This window comes from Penicillium riverlandense, assembly GCF_028828495.1.
Source record: "Penicillium riverlandense strain IBT 135883 chromosome Unknown utg000007l_segment0_segment0, whole genome shotgun sequence".
NCBI classification, from domain to species: domain Eukaryota; kingdom Fungi; phylum Ascomycota; class Eurotiomycetes; order Eurotiales; family Aspergillaceae; genus Penicillium; species Penicillium riverlandense.
The window spans coordinates 2,947,526-2,963,877 of NW_026643198.1; the positions used below are offsets into that span (position 1 = coordinate 2,947,526).

Consider the following 16,352-nt stretch of genomic DNA (forward strand, 5'->3'; position numbering starts at 1 on the left):
AAGCATGTGAGAGATGCTGGAAACGAAAGCAAAAGGTTCGGCATCCTCCTTCGTCCAAACCGTGTTCTCCATGATAGGTTCTGGTCTAGTGGGCCGCGCAGCTTACGAAAACAGTGCGACAGAGTTCTACCTGCATGTACAGCATGTGTCGAAGTCAGTGCACACTGCACTCCCCGGAAATTCGCCATTGAACCAATCAGCAATGGCGGTGGCAACCTGTCTCATGCAACCATCCCCAGGTGAATCTTTCTACCCTCCTATCGACTATGATGAATACCTTTTTTGACCTCTATCAGCTATGTCAACACTTTGAAGAGAAAACGTGATGATCTCAATGACCAACTACAACGTCAGCGAGCATCTCGCCCAAGGAATGCTCCAGCTGAACCACCGCACTCGCCTCGCCCTGCATCGCGCCGCAGCCTAATTGTCCAGCAAGAGTTGGGACCCTCTCGAAGAGATGCTTCCGAGAGTACTGTTCAAGCTGCGATGGGGGAGATCGGATTCTTGTCACGCAGTGCAATGGCAGAGCCACGAGATGAAACAAGTGCTTTCTCGGAGGACCTCGGGATGGGTCGGATGGTTCGAGCTGCGTTGGTCTTGTCTGGCGCAAATCCATCGCAGTCGAGCATCGATCCTTATGGGCAGAAGATTGCCGCGATGGGCGACCTGGGTGTTGGTCTTCGAAGGCAGTTGGCTGTGCCTTTTCTTACCAACTTTCTTGAAACGGTGGGGTCTCAACTGGTTCATATCGACTCGAAGGAGTTATGGGCGGATTTTGATGCATTCTTCACGGACTCCGATGGTTCAGTAGACAATCACACTTTGAACTCTGCTGCGAAGGTATTCGTTGTTTGCATGTCTGTGGCCACTGGCGTCTTGCTTTCACCAGAATCGGGAAGCCTCCAGGGGCTTGCTGGTGGTCTCCACCGAAAAGCAACAAAGCTTCTCCCAGGGATTATGAGCTCTGGTAACAGGGTGGAGATCTTACACTGCATGTTGTCCCTGGCTCTTTACTCCATGCAGAGTCCACAGGGCGGCTCAACATGGCATCTTGTTGGACTGGCTATGAAGAAGGCAATTGCTTTTAGATTCCACAAGGATCCAGATACAACCGTCAACATGCCCCCTCACACGCTCTTGATGCGGCGCAATATATTTTGGAGTCTCTACACTGTTGATCGGTAAGTTTGCCGGTGGTTGCATGATGAATCCGTGTTAATCATAACATAGGACAATAAGCACGATAATGGACCGGCCATTCAATATCGAAGATGACGACATTACCGTGCAAGTAAGTTCCCTAACATTGCTTGCATATCGTGATTCCTCAAATCAAATGCTTATTGTATTCGCAATCAGGGCCCTGAGGAGTATATGAGTGACTTGCCCCATAAGAAAAATGGCTTAGCAAGTCAGTCCATCGCGCATGCCCGGCTCATGTCTGGAATCCGTGATGGAGCATTAGATAGCGTCCTCTTCCATTACAGCAATATGTGCTACTGGAGAGACTCTGTCCGCAGCATCAAGTCAGATGCATCCGCCTCGAAATTTACCCAAGGAGTAGTGATGCAACTGTCAAGTCGGGCTATTGTCGAGATTCTGAAGTCGAATGGTTCCGCAAATGTTGAGCCAAGTATGATTCACAGCTCTCAGACCATAGAAAGGGATATTGTGACGACTTGCGCGGAATATATTGAGAATGAATATCAACGCTCCGACTGCGGTGAATTCACAGGAGGATTTGTGGACGCATATGACATCTTCGCGGCAGGTGTGGTCATTGTTTGTCTGGCTGGGAGATCCTCGCCAACGTTTGCAGATGCAAGCATTTTAAATAAGTGCACAGCTCTGTTGACCACGGTGGGAGAGAGATTTGTCGGCCTCAGGGTCTTCCGCCGTGTGCTTTGGGCTCTCTCCGACTCCGTCTCGGGCAATCCGAAATTCGACCCGATCATCCACGAACTTCCTCAGATGATTCCGGATGGTATTCGGGATCTCATAGCCGAAAGCCTGCGATGAAACCCTCTCATGGTCAACTCCACATAGTGGGGTAACCGTTAGGCTCCATCGGACATCCATCGGAGGGGCCGCCAACGGCGGAAGTCCGATGCATGGAATGCTGCTTCTGCGTGATGTAAGTATATTTCAAGAGGACCCCGCGCATCATCTATCCGGTATTACCATACAGATTTGAACACCTTGCCGCCTTTAGTTCTGCATCATGGCCCCGGGAGTAATTGACAACGGCGATCAACCCCAATCAAACGTTGGCGCTCTGTCCAAACCCACCGTCTATATCCTTGATGCCTGGAATGAAGAAGCCCTCGCCCACGCAAAGACCCTCTTCAATGTGTTTCATTACGGGGACAAGGGGTTCTCCGAGTGGCGTCAAAACGCCTCGGCACTTTTGATTCGAGGGTCATACCTAACCGCAGATGACATTGCAAGTTGCCCTAACTTGATTGCCATCGGCAAGCACGGTGTCGGCATCGACAAGATCGATCAAGTTGCTTGTGCTAAGCGGGGAATCAAGATCTGCAACACACCTGGCGCGAACGCACGAGACGTCGCCGAGCTAGTACTGGCCCTTACCATGACGGTTGCCCGAGATATTCGATCCATCACGACTCGTCAGATGACCAAGCCAGTTCCCAAGGAGACTTGCAATGGCTTGACTCTTCACAAGAAGACTCTCGGTATCATCGGCATGGGCAACATCGGTCGCACAGTTGCGGAGATCTTCCGCGGCGCTTTCGATGCCAAGGTCATCGCCTTCGATGTCTTCATGCCGGAAAATGCATGGCCTCACATTCAACACCAGAGAGTTCAAGATGTCCAGGAAGTCATCAAGAATGCCGACGTACTCTCAATTCATGTCCCTTTGACAAATGAAACACGCGATCTGATTTCCTACAAGGAGATTCAATCGATGAAGCCGAATGCAATTTTGATCAACGCGGCAAGAGGTGGCATCGTCAATGAGGCCGATCTGACAAAGGCCCTTGCTGAAGGTCATCTTTGGGGAGCTGGATTAGACTGTCACGAGCAGGAACCGCCAAGTATGGAGAAATATGGGCCGCTGTGGGAGAATCTGAATGTCGTCAGCACGCCCCATATTGGAGCCGCAACACGACAGGCACAAACCGCCAGTGCCATGGCTGCGGTCAACAACTTGTATGAATATCTCATGTCTCTTCGCAAGTGCAAATAGATAACACAATTCTGATTTGAAATCCAACTCATTCTTTAATTCAAAAGGCTTTTCGAAACTCGATACCAACTAAAACTTGTATGCCCTCTATTTAGCTCTCACGGCACCCCGACAATGCCACCTCACAACTTGCACATTCCCCTGAATACTATCAGTAATAAAGATAGTCTTCCCATCCTCGCCCCCAAAGGTACAATTTGTCAAGTTCTTCCCACCTCCGGCCGCAGTAACGATCCTCGCCTTCGGAACCCCATCCGCATCAACGACAAAAACTGACCCAAGACTAGGATGACAAATGAATAATGAACCCTCTTCATCAACAGCTAGCCCATCAGGACCGGCACAGCCAAAGGATTGAAAGAAACATCCTGCTTTTGTCGTGCTTCCATCCACATTGAGGGGAAGTCTCCACACGGCGTTGGACCGAGTCATGGCCACGTATAGAAACCGTTCGTCTGGGGATAGAACAATTCCGTTGGGTGAGACGCCATTTTCCACGAGACAGTCGAGCCGTCCGTCCGGAGAAAGCCGATAAACACGACCTGTTGGGTCTGTCATGCCTGTCTGGCCTTGATCGGTGAAATAGACTTCATTCTTGGACGAAATCACCAGATCATTCGGGCCTTTGAAGCGTTCGAGGTTTCGGCGAGTCAAGAAGGGCGATATTTTTCCTTCTGAAGGATCAAATAGAAGCAAACCCTGGAGTTGTCAGTGGATGTAGCTGATGCTTGAGAGTAACCGCATACCTGCTTATAGTCGGCGACCAACATGCACCCATCGTCTCTAACAGCGATCCCATTGGGTTCACCATCATACCGCACACATTCCGTCACTTGATTCTGCGAATCAATCTTCAATATCCGACCGTATGGAATATCAGTCACGTAGAGGTCCCCATTATCCATGTATGTCGGACCCTCTAGGAAGATATCCGATGCCGGGAGTGCCGATCCACCTTTCCAGTCTGTGGGTTGCCCGGTGCATCGTAAAAAATCCGGGATGCGGACAAGGATCTCGGCTTGTATGACTGGCGGACTGGGATAGAAATTCATAACTCGCAGGGCTCGAAAATCAGGTGTAATGGAATTCCATAATACGCATAACCTTCGTGCCGAGACTATCAGCCTTTAAATCTAAAGTGCGTGGACCCCAACGCCAACGGATATATTCCGACGACCGGCTTAAGTTCCGGCACCGTTGCTTTAGCTGTACCCCACACAACCGCCTATTACATGGGAATTGAAAAAGATAGAACTAGCTCTTCCTGCTTAGTGTCAATTCCTGCGCATGAGGTAGCTGTACAACCCCTTGTTCAGTGACATACAGACACCATGGGCCTCGTCTCAGAGACAAGACAGGCAGTCAAAGATTCGCCTAAGGGAATCTTCAATTGGTATGTCTTGATGTGTACGTGGATATTTGCTTTCTCAGGTGTATCCAAGGGATTCGATGAAGGTAAGACAGTTGATAGCACTCAGTCTCGGACGAAGTCTCATATCAACCAGGAAATATTGCCTCCGTTGTTGTACAACATCATTTCATGAAGGCTTTTGGACTTGACACAGAGTCAGAGGACCAGTATGCTAATACAAAAGGATGGCTGGTCTCTATTGCAACGGCGGGTGCTGTCTTTGGATGCCTTGGGGTATGTATGACTCCTGAGCAACGCATCAAGTGCAAGGCTAACGACGGAAGTAGTGCCTGCCCATCACTGATCGGTTTGGACGGCGGTGGGCTCTCCTCATTGCGACAGTGATCTACATTGCAGGCATTTTAGGCCAGGGTCTTAATGGTGGAAATCTCTCTGGGATGTATGCATCCAGGTTCATCGCGGGAATCGGTATCGGGGCGACGACTGTCATTCCGCCTATCTACATCGCTGAGGTGAGGAGCCTCAATCTGAAAATAGCAAAATGGAAGCTCATGAACTAATACATGGTTTAGATAGCACCTAAAGCTATCCGTGGCCTTCTAACCCTGCAATATGCAGCATGTCAACAACTCGGTGTTGTCTTTGGATTCTTCATTAACTACGGCGTGACCAAGAGGTACGCAAACACAGACACGCAATGGATGCTTCCAACCCTCCTCCAAGTCCTCCCCGCCGCAATCTGGGGTCTAGGAATCTTCCTCTGTCCCGAGTCTCCCCGCTGGCTTCTCTATATCGGCCAACGCGAGAAAGCCATGACATCCATGTCGAAGCTACGCCATCTCCCTATCGACCACCCAGTCCTCCAGGCCGAAATCTTGGGGATGGATGCAAGAATCCTCCACGAAGCCGAAGCAACCAGCAACAGCAGCCAATGGGATCTCCTCAAAGAAACCCTAATCCCAGTTGAAAATAGACGCCGCTTCTTCCTAATCTTCATGGCAACGCTATTCTCGCAATGGTCCGGTGCAAATGCAATAACTCAATACTCGCCCACGATCTTCGGCTACCTAGGCATCAACGGTGATGAAGCCAAGTTCCTCGCGACGGGCATCTACGGCGTCGTCAAATTTATCAGCACCCTCATCTTCGCCCTCTTCATCGTCGATTTTATCGGTCGCCGCCGCTCCCTTCTAACAGGAATCATCCTCCAAATCGTAACGCTCGTGTACGTGGGTGGCTATCTCGGCGGGACGAAGAACATGACCCCGGAATACATCATCAGTACCCCAACCGTCTCTCACGCGTCGACAGCAGCAATCGTAGCGATCTTTCTACACGCCGTGGCGTGGAGCATCGGCTGGTTCAGCATGCCATACCTTATCGGCTCGGAGATCTTCCCGACGAAGATCCGCTCGTTCAACATGTCCGTGGCGATGGGATTCCACTGGGCATTCTATTTCGGGTGTTCACGGGCTATGCCGAGTCTACTCGCTGCGAGTGATAAGTGGGGTGCTTTTGTCTTTTTCGCTTGTATTTGTTTGCTCTCTTTGGGTTATGTTTTCTTCGCTATGCCGGTGGGTTTCGGGCTTGCACCCTGCATTCTTGATAAAAGTACATTTGCTGACGGCTTGAATAGGATACGACGGGTCGATCGCTTGAAGCGCTGGACAGTTTGTTTCAGATGCCGTGGTATACTGTGCACAAAGTTGCGTATCCCAATCATGAGGAAGTCCAGATTGAGCAGCTTGATAAAGGGGGTCTTGCGGCTGAGGCTGAACATGTCGAGTCTGCATGATGGCGCAATGACTTCCTGAAGTGGGAGAGTGCGATCTACAAGACACGCATATTAGTGGATTCTACTACGGGAGCTTTACTGGGCTGCAATTCCTGTAATTATTGTTTAAAGGGGCATTATCATATTGCGTGTCTGTCTCGTTAAGCATAAATGCCGAGACTATTATAAGCTGCCGTACCGAGACCCTGAAATGGCAGAGGGACCTGGGTATGTAGAGAGCGCGCGCCTTCCTCGAGTAGGGCCTACTACGCTCTTTGGAGTGCCGCCTATCGGTGAAGCTAGGAGAGTGAAGCCTTCCTTGACCAGAGGTCGTAAGCCGGTTTGCACGAAAATTTCATAGGAGCAAGGGGTCTCTACGGTCTACTGGCGCACAACGCTTAAGAAACAAACATATGTACGATTTCATTCTGATATATCTAGAGGTTTGATCTCACCACCCCTCGCCCATCTCCAAATACTTAGGGAGAAAGCATCTTTTGTAGATACACGAGCGAGACAGAGAGGAGAGACGCATTTTTTTGTGCAACTGGCCCAACACACATGACACACAATACAAGCAGATTTTCCCACTATGCACTGTCTTTACCTACACACCTCCGTAGGCTGTACAGCCATTCCCGTCATTAAGATTCTTTTGCAAATATATGCTCAAATATCGCTTCAATATTTCCCTTTTAGTTGGATCGGCTCAAAGTAACGTATCGCGAGTCAGGGGGTTGTTTGCTGGCCTTCCAAATGCTAGGAGTATTCTGCATACTGTCGCTCCGATTCTTGCTCGGTCGTGCAAACAAGATATTTGGCAAGTTAGCTTCAGAAAGCGAGATACAACGCAGTTTTTCTTTTACATCTAACTGAAGATGAAAGGAAGGTACTCCAGAGCGGATTCAGTTATTCTGGCTGATTAGGGCCGTATGTTATCCGGGTTGACGTGGAACTGTTTTGGAAATGTGGGACAATCCTATACTTGCAGGTAATTTAACTCAACACAATTGATCGTCTACAACGTCATGGAAGAGGAATATATACTATTCATTAATAGCCGTAAAGCAAGAGCCGAGGGATTACTGTGGAAAACTTGGTCACACTGCAGTATAACGTTCGCGACTTGACGATACCGAATACTCAAAATATCACATCAAAACTCAAGCGTACCGGAGAACTGTTTTGCTGCAGTATTAGCAGGAGATCCTTGTGATGTCGTTCGTTCGAACAACCTGGTTAGCGTTTCAGCAGCAGACATCGAAACTATGTTTGATATGCTTAATCGGCATTGTGGTATTTGGTGCTAGGGTACAAAAGCTTACACAGAGAGAGGCCATCTCTCAATCTAGGTAGAGAGATAGAATCGCGTAATAGTACCGGCAATTCCCCGAAGGACTTAAGGAGTACAGCAAAGTTAGTTGCTTCTCGAAATTCGGGAAATTTCCGGCAAGGATTACCCCACGGGGTAACAATGAACTAGCCTTCTTCCAGAGACTAAGGTACCAGCGATTTAGCTATTGAAAAGGAAGCCTTGTTGCATAAGGATTCCCTAAAATGTTTCATATATTCTTCCCTATTTACCTTTTCCATCCCGCGAGCTGAGCCTTAAATAAAGAGAACGAGTGCTTCTGTGCCTTGAGATCTTGGTCAAGACATTGTCAATAACTGTTTAAAGCGGCTTGGAAGGAGATATGGCACAAGAAACGATCGAGGAAGAAAAGAAGGATAGTCTGCATGCCAAACATCTTGGGTCCATTGTCTACTCCGAATTTTCAGATGAAGAGGCCGAAATTCTGCTTAAATATGGTGGCCCCAAAGGAAAGAAAGTGATCCGAAAGGTATTCAGTTTTCCTTTCTCCAACCTCCGGAGCCTATTCTCAGAAGATTCTACAGATTGACTTCCACCTAATCCCCGTTTTGGCATTCCTTTATTTGTGCTCTCATGTCGATCGAAACAATATGGGAAATGCGAAAATTGAAGGAATGAATGATGACTTGCACCTGGTAGGGAATCAGTACAACATTGCAAGTACTCTTTTCTTTGTCCCTTATATTATATTTGGTATGTGATTCGAAATATCCCTTCAAAAATTCACCATCACTACATCGAATGCTGATGACGTTTCCCAGAGATCCCGTCGAACATACTTTTGAAGAAATTCCGTCCCAGCTTATGGTTATCGTTCCAAGTCATCACCTGGGGAATAGTGATGACCTGCATGGGCTCAGTTCAAGGCTTTTCAAGCCTCACGGCTTGTCGAGTATTGCTGGGGCTATGTGAGGTAAGTCCAAACTTCTCCCTTTTTGTCTTCACCCAGTCAGGACTGACAGCCCGGATTCAGGCAGGATTTTTTCCCGGTGCAGTATATTTGGTCACTCAGTGGTATCCCCGCCACGAAATCCAACAACGCCTGGCCCTTCTATACACAGCGTCAGCCATTTCTGGGGCATTCAGTGGTCTTCTGGCCTACGGCATCTCTAATATGGGAGGCCTCGAAAACATTGCTGGCTGGCGTTGGATCTTCATTATTGAAGGTTTGGTACCAGTGGCATTTGGTCTTGGTTTACCATTTCTGCTTCCAGACGGGCCGGAGACTGTGAAATGGCTGACACCAGAAGAGAAACGTTTTATCGACCTCCGGTTACGACAATCTGGTGTATGTTATGCTGAGGGTGAGGGTGATAAATTCTCATTTTCTATGCTTCTCGGCACGATGCTAGATTGGAAAATCCTTCTGGGCGTGCTGTTGGCCATGGTGAATGCGGCTCCGAACGCAGCATTTTCCTATACCATGCCAACTATCATTAACAAACTGGGATTTGAGGCGTCAATGGCGCAGCTTTTGACTATCCCACCGTATTTCTGCGGTGCTCTCTCAAGCTGGTTCAGTGGCCGCCTTGCGGATCGTTTTACTTGGCGGTTCCCCTTCATCATTGCGCCCATGGTCCTGATGCTTATATCTTTCATTTTGCTTTTTACCCTTTCGTCCGATATCGAATTATACAAAGGCGCCATGTATTTTTCGATTGTTCTGGCCCAAATTGGCATCTACCCTTTGCTCCCCGGTATCTCGGCGTGGACTGGGAACAACCTCCCTCAATCTTGGAAACGGTCAATTGGAATAGCTTGGTTGCTAGCTGCTGGAAATATCGGAAGTAAGTTATTTTTACTGTCGCAGATTTGACCTACAAACAAATAATAACTGTGCAGGCTTCATTGGCACGAATATTTTTCTTGACAAGCAGGCGCCGCACTACATTCTCGGTTACGGCGTATCGATCGCTATCATCAGTTTGGGAATTGTCACCTGCTGCGTTCTTGAGTTGTGTCTTTGGCGTCTTAACCGGATCAAGCGCTCTATTTCCGAACGTGAAGTTCGAGAGGAGTTTACAAATGAGCAGCTAACTGCAATGGGGGAGAAGAGCCCTCTTTACCTTTACACGCTCTAATTTTTGCTCCGGGGATAGATGGTGATTTAATTAGCAGAGAATATAATCTGCCAGCAGAAGATATCAATTTTTTTTTTATGTAAAGCTTCAATGCGCCTCCATATCTCTAATCACGACTGTTGCTTGGGTCCTTCTGAAACACTCACAAGCCAATGTATAGTTATGAACTGAGATTATTTACTACAATAAGAGTATTTTATGCGAGAATAAATTATGTTCAAGGATTCAAGGACTGCTCAAAATGCTTCACTAATCTACAGGACGTTCCCGACCTCATCAAATAAAAATGCATTCCTCTCCTAACAGGTTCATCCTTGCAAACAAAACCTTGCGCAAAATACTCTAAAAGGCTCAGTATTGTATAATTGAGCCAACCACTCATTCTCTCAGGTAGCCTAGAACAATGCCAATGCATTGGGAGGGCTCGCAACTGCTCCGGGTGCCTGCGTTCACATGTAAGGTCAGTCTGCTATTTCTTTGTCAAAATCGAGAGGAAGAGGGCAGGTTTACATTCATCGGCGAGCTAGTGAAGAAGAAAGTATATCTGTTGGCTTCATCGCACTCCTTACTAAGCTCTTCAAGATAAAACAATTCCCCAATCGGCATCCCCCAACCTGCCAACAGCCACTCATGCAGATGCCAGCGAGTCTCCGTACAGGGCCAAACTTCAAAGGACCGTGTATCTGCTGCAACGGCAGCAATTCTCTTATCCCACAGGAATTTTAACAGCTCTTGGGAAGGCTGGATGCCGATATTATTAGGTTTCTGCCTCTTATAGAGCTCATCGAGACGAGCCCGCTTTTCTTCGGTCATATTTTCGTACTGACTGATATAGCCGAAGCGGAAAAGAATAATGTCTCCAGGGCGAAAATCCTCTTTTGCGAGCCCTTGATCGTTTAATACTTCAAGGAGCTCGGCGAAAGAGACGGGATGGGTGGCCATGGCATCGACAGTGCGGCCGGTCTTCTCGGCCCATTTGTACCAATCTATGAATACCGCGCGTCCTGCAATGCCTTTATTGGCGATATCTTTGTAATATTAAATTGAACTGTCAGTACTGATAGCATTGAGTTTCATTTTCTGGTTAGTCGAAGGTAGGAATGGTATCTCACGCTGGATTCCGTTGGGTATTGGGGAAGCTGCGAATTGTGCTGCAGTTCGGCCCATGTAATAGAGCTTGACGAGAAATAACAGTCAGCATCTGATATTTTATTTCAGGTCTACTTTTGAACCAACTGCTTCGTTTTGATAAGCATAATGCCGAAATCCATCCCATTGAGAACTGCATTGTGAGTTAAACGACCACTAGGAGGCGTTCGTCAGCGGCTTTTCATGGACAGAAACAGTAGTGCTTTAAATTTATACCTCGTCATCATGGGCAATTTTCAGCGGGGCCTTGTCGAAAAGTTTGAGGTCGAGGGTTTTCCGATTCAATAGAGGATATGATGACCCTGTCAACGTCCAACTGTATATGACCTCGGATCAATAACTTTGCGCTGTTTTCAAACGCTATACATATTCACATACTTCAAAGATATCAGTTTCCCAGATTTAATCCCTTCTCGTGCGGCGCTGGCGACAATTTCTTCGGTAAGGTGATTCAAAGTTCCGACTTGGTCTTCTGGGCCCCATAGTCCCCAAGCGTTTCCACGTGGCCCTTCCTTTTGCAAAGGCAGGTCAGCGAATGGAGGATATTTCGAATACATATCTGGATTGGTGATTTTTTTTACATTTGGCATAAGTGAAATCTTAGCATCATTAACTTGGTTATAACTATTTCCTCTCTTCGTGGTGAAGAGCGGTAAAATGCCGAAGCCGGAGATTCTCCGCATCGCAAGCCCGCGCGGGTACTTTGCCAATATCACTGGTTGAAAAATATCCGCATTCTTTTTGGTCATGGACATACTCCTCCCTCTCACGAGTTATGTTTCCTTTGGTAATTCATCCTGTGCTCTATCGTAGTATACGTGACGATATAGCTGCCCTCACACTTAGGCGCCTTTAGCCATTTGGCTCTAAGTTATTCCCTTCGCCTTATTTCTCTTATTTAGGCATTATTCTACTTGTGCTATAAGTAACAACAAAGACTGGCCTCCACAATGACGCAGTTCAGCTGGGCACTTGGGTAACGTACGGTGGTCTAGCCTAATGAGGAGCGAGTTTAGACATTCCATCTCAACCACCCAAGACCACTTTTTGCTCTCTGAGACCAGAAATCTTCTTTTACGCGGTATTTTTATCTGACGCGTATTTCTTGCATCTCTGGGTCCTTCCGCTGCTCTCGCATGTTGTGGTTGTTCTCTTTTGCTGTTCGATCTGTCTGTCTTTGTGCAGACAACTTTTTACACCCTTTTTATTAGGCAACGATGTCAATTAAGGTTAATCCATTTGATTTGTCAGTCCTCTTATGAATGGTAGTATGCCAACCGTAGCAGATCTTCGCCGCCGAATTACGCGTAATATTTCAAGAATTTATTGATTCAAATAGAGAATAACGCTTCTAATGACGCAATCCTCGCCGATCTTTGTCATCTCATATGTAGTGAAGTTCACCGCTATGCCTACGGAGATGCATTGCCTGAATTGGCTCCTATGAAAGCCTCATAATACTCCACTGTGCAGAGGAACATGCAGATTAAAATTACGGTGAAAGAGAGATATTGTCTATATATATCTAACAATGCGAAAGATCTACAAGTACGTGATGAACCCTACCCTTCTCCAAGACTTTCAGCTATGCCCCTCGTCGTCGACGATCGGCCAGATCTATCCCACTCAACACGAGATTAACCGATTCCCCCTCCCATATAAAATATCCCTTCTCCCGTTAACTAACGATAGCCACACAATAAACCTCTGGCCAAGGAGCATATTATCTCACACCATATCAATCACAGCAGCCGTCTACTCATCACTTCACGACTTCAAAACATGCCTGAATTATTTATCGGGTTTGTGATGATAATTTTTAACTAAAGATTATGTTAATAAGATTTGGACTAGTGGCCTGTCATGGAGTACAGATGATTCTAACTTGCGTTAAAAGTTTGAGGAATTTGGGAACGTCGAGGAAGTGGTTAGTCATCACTTCGTAGTCCTCACTTTACCTTGATCTATTGTCTGAAATATCATGAAGATGGTGGTAAAAGACGCGGAGACTCACGCACATATAAGTGGTTGGGCAACATGTATGCAGCATAGTCCAGCACCGGAAGACCTAGGAAAACGCCTCAGAGTATTCTCTTCTGCTCCCCACACTTTTTGGATCGAGATCAAAAAGCAATTAGCCACCTCTTCTTTGATCCCTTAAAATATTTCAATAGAAGAGCACGGTTTCTTTGAGCTTTTCCAACGCCTGTACAAAAGATATTGTCATCAGGCTAGCCTCGACGTGCCATTCCACATGGCAGTGCAGGAGCCAAATGCCAGGGTCATCATCACAGAATAGTATGACGACATGAACGTGGTTCTGAACCACGATGGGACTGCGTGGCAGATCGGGCTCTGGAAGAAATTCATGTATTCACCGATGAAGTAGCCTCTATCGATAGGTTTCTTTGATAGGTTGAAAGCTTTACATGCACTGTCAAAACTGCTTCCACAAAATTCTAATGGGCAAAAGTAGTACTCAGCTCATATATAAAATAAGAAATGACTTGTAAACAACTTTGACCGTTAAGGGGCAAGCGGAGTTCAGCCGACACTTAGTCCGTCCCCTGATGAGGGAAAGATTGGTGAAAAGAATCTAATCTCTTATTGCCACGCTTCATCGGGACCGGAGGATACACCGGCTTGATTCTAAGGAAAGTGATAAAAGCGACATTTCACTGCAGTAATTCAGACTCTAATTTGTTTTTTCTGTCGATTTGAATTTTACTCCTGTTATTTCATACAGATCTATTCAGAAATTATGCAATACAATTTTAAGCGCTCGTGGACTGTATTGCTGATGCAGCTCCTTGTCATTCTTCCTGCAAATGGCCTCGGGGCCAGCTGTTCATCCAGCCGAGCCCCTCAGATGGGATGGAGTTCGTAAGCGGCGGAAAAAGTACTCTTTGTCACCAGTGCTAATGTCAGGAAGATGGAATGCTTACGGTTCCAACATCAATGAATCTGTCGTCAAGAAAACAGTGCAACTCTTCGAGACTCTCGGCCTGAAGGATGCTGGGTATGAATATATCAACCTCGACGACGGGTGGTCCGAATTAGAAAGAACCTCAGACGGGGTTTTGCAGGCAAATGCAGCTCGTTTTCCTGATGGGATGGCAAATCTTGCAGATTATGTTCACTCAAAAGGACTTAAGATCGGCCTTTATGGTGATAGCGGGATGATGACGTGCGCTTTCCATCCCGGAAGTTTGGGATATGAGGAGAGAGACGCTCTCACATTGGCCGAATGGGAGATCGACTATTTGAAGTACGACAACTGTGGAGGATTTGCGGGTATGGTAGAAGCGCCGGAGGTACGTTTTGGTGGTATGTATTCCATGCTCCCACGTAATTGTTTTCTTGATGGATAACAATATGAAGAAATGAGACTAATCCACATGATACGACTCTTATAGCCATGAACGACGCATTGAAGCTCTCTGGGAGAGATATCATGTACGCTCTTTGTGAATGGGGATATCAATTCCCGTGGCATTGGGGTGGAAGTGAGATCCCTTCTTGTGTATAATGTCAAGAGAACGTTAACAATCCATCTAGGTATCGGGCACTCATACCGGATATCTGGAGATATCACGCCAACCTTCATCAATGAGACAGGCTGTCCCTGCAAGACTGCATATTGCCTGAACACAGGCTATGCAGGATGCTCTGTTGTGACAATCATCAAGAAAATGAGGGAGATCAGCCAATACCAGACTTTCGGGCACTGGGCAGATATGGATGGCCTGGAGATCGGCAACGCAAACATGACATTCTACCAGCAGCAAACGCATTTTGCTTTCTGGGCTGCTTTGAAGTCTCCCCTGATCATTAGCACCGATCTTGCTACTCTCTCGAATGAAAGCACGGCGGTCCTGACAAATAAAAACATCATTGCTTTGAACCAGGATTCCCTTGGCCAAGCTGTTAACTATATCGAAACTGCAAGTACAGAAGGTTCGATCCAGGTGTGGGCAGGGAAGATTCAGGATGGATTCGTGGTTCTGCTCTTCAACGAGAAAAATTTTCAGCAGACATACAGTGTCTCATTTCATAGTCTAGGGTTGAACATCACTGGGCTCAAGGGTGTAAAGGAGCTTTGGTCTGGAGAGAGTTACGGCAAAAGTAACACCTTAGCGGCAAAATTAGCACCATATCAGACGTTGGTATTTAAGTTGCTAATTACATAGCGGTCGACAATGTAGATAGATTGACAATTGAAGACCTCACCAGGCTTTACCACCGGTGTACCAGAGGCCCAAATGAGAAGTTTCTCGATCTCCATATTAAGAACTAATCAAGTAAAACAGATCTAAGAAACCAATTGTACCCAGAGAGCTTGAATATGCTAAAATTACAGTCGCATGAGTTCTTATTTTCGACTTTGATCAAACGCCGAATGTATCAAGATTCATAATGCTCAAGCGGGTAAATTCTCGGTCCTTAATTATAGTGTCGGCACAGAATTCTTTTCGTTCCTCGTATGATATCCCCATTAACAGTAGGGAAGATCCTCATTCGAACAGCTCCCTGCGATAAATCCTTGCGAGACACCCAGAAGGTCAGTGTTAAATATTTGCGCCGAAGGATCCAGGATCCTGTCAATTATGTGAACTACGCCCTATGAAATAATGAGGAAAAGGAAACTGCGAATATAGGATGAACAAATATGGTTATACATACCTTAGAAACATGGAAATCACCCTCGACTACTTTGGCCACTTGGTTGAGTGTGAGATCACCATCGACAATCTGGGCTCCAACATAGAGATAGGTGGCAGTCTGTTGTTTAACTTAGTGGAGCTAGTCCCGAACAACAACATCTCTTCGGATGCTAGGGCTACGCCTACCTGGAACCTCTGATACGTACTGCTGAAAGCAGATAGATCTAGGGCTGTATTTGGCACGTAATGATGAATGATCGTGTTACCCATCCACCACTTGCCTTTCCTGGAGCCTGTATTAGCGAATGGTTCAGTACATATTATAAGCTCTTCTGTCACTCACGGAGTCTCAGCATTGTCCTGAAAATATCTCCCGGTATATTGCTCAAATGCATCATTGTTAGGTGCGAAGAAGGTATAGTCCCATGTCGCGTCAGTGCTGAAAGCCTCTGTAAATCCACCACAGACGTTCAACGCGGATGCTAGTGAGCTCAAATCGGATCGAGCATTGATAAAGTCGAGCAGGGTAGTCACGTTTGCCGAACCAAATGCTTGGTATGTACCGTTGATGTTCCGGTACGCCAAGGGATCCGCTGTCGTCGTAGCTGATGTTGTCGCTGTGTATACGGTAAAGAGGAACATGAGAGACCAATACGGGATTAGCATTCCATAAGAATGCCTGAAGGTCTGCATTTTTCTGGAAAATTCTGTTATGACGGAAGTAGA

At 46.8% G+C, this 16,352-nt stretch overlaps 7 protein-coding genes across 7 annotated transcripts; 5 read left to right on the forward strand and 2 right to left on the reverse strand.

Moving 5' to 3' along the window:
• Nucleotides 1–70: 70 nt before the first annotated feature.
• N7474_008774 (fungal specific transcription factor domain-containing protein) lies at nucleotides 71–2,022 on the forward strand (the record flags this gene model as incomplete). Its single annotated transcript, XM_057200184.1, has 5 exons — nucleotides 71–153; nucleotides 201–239; nucleotides 297–1,184; nucleotides 1,234–1,294; nucleotides 1,363–2,022. 5 exons carry the CDS (start codon nucleotides 71–73, stop codon nucleotides 2,020–2,022), a joined length of 1,731 nt encoding a protein of 576 aa, XP_057050885.1.
• A 202-nt stretch (nucleotides 2,023–2,224) lies between these two features.
• Nucleotides 2,225–3,214, forward strand: N7474_008775 (uncharacterized protein; the record flags this gene model as incomplete). Its single annotated transcript, XM_057200185.1, has 1 exon — nucleotides 2,225–3,214. The coding sequence occupies one exon, from the start codon at nucleotides 2,225–2,227 to the stop codon at nucleotides 3,212–3,214; it is 990 nt and encodes a 329-aa protein (XP_057050886.1).
• Nucleotides 3,215–3,301: 87 nt separating this feature from the next.
• N7474_008776 (SMP-30/gluconolactonase/LRE family protein) lies at nucleotides 3,302–4,266 on the reverse strand (the record flags this gene model as incomplete). The annotated part of the gene is made up of 2 exons (XM_057200186.1): nucleotides 3,302–3,913; nucleotides 3,961–4,266. The coding sequence occupies 2 exons, from the start codon at nucleotides 4,264–4,266 to the stop codon at nucleotides 3,302–3,304; spliced, it is 918 nt and encodes a 305-aa protein (XP_057050887.1).
• Nucleotides 4,267–4,545: 279 nt separating this feature from the next.
• Nucleotides 4,546–6,381, forward strand: N7474_008777 (sugar porter family MFS transporter; the record flags this gene model as incomplete). The annotated part of the gene is made up of 5 exons (XM_057200187.1): nucleotides 4,546–4,621; nucleotides 4,693–4,859; nucleotides 4,913–5,098; nucleotides 5,159–6,160; nucleotides 6,223–6,381. 5 exons carry the CDS (start codon nucleotides 4,546–4,548, stop codon nucleotides 6,379–6,381), a joined length of 1,590 nt encoding a protein of 529 aa, XP_057050888.1.
• Nucleotides 6,382–8,322: 1,941 nt separating this feature from the next.
• Nucleotides 8,323–9,813, forward strand: N7474_008778 (uncharacterized protein; the record flags this gene model as incomplete). The annotated part of the gene is made up of 4 exons (XM_057200188.1): nucleotides 8,323–8,425; nucleotides 8,494–8,645; nucleotides 8,706–9,519; nucleotides 9,575–9,813. 4 exons carry the CDS (start codon nucleotides 8,323–8,325, stop codon nucleotides 9,811–9,813), a joined length of 1,308 nt encoding a protein of 435 aa, XP_057050889.1.
• A 3,977-nt stretch (nucleotides 9,814–13,790) lies between these two features.
• On the forward strand, nucleotides 13,791–15,152 carry N7474_008779 (glycoside hydrolase family 27 protein; the record flags this gene model as incomplete). Its single annotated transcript, XM_057200189.1, has 3 exons — nucleotides 13,791–14,310; nucleotides 14,379–14,468; nucleotides 14,521–15,152. 3 exons carry the CDS (start codon nucleotides 13,791–13,793, stop codon nucleotides 15,150–15,152), a joined length of 1,242 nt encoding a protein of 413 aa, XP_057050890.1.
• Nucleotides 15,153–15,530: 378 nt separating this feature from the next.
• Nucleotides 15,531–16,319, reverse strand: N7474_008780 (uncharacterized protein; the record flags this gene model as incomplete). The annotated part of the gene is made up of 4 exons (XM_057200190.1): nucleotides 15,531–15,560; nucleotides 15,646–15,744; nucleotides 15,813–15,912; nucleotides 15,970–16,319. 4 exons carry the CDS (start codon nucleotides 16,317–16,319, stop codon nucleotides 15,531–15,533), a joined length of 579 nt encoding a protein of 192 aa, XP_057050891.1.
• Between the last annotated feature and the right edge of the window lie 33 nt (nucleotides 16,320–16,352).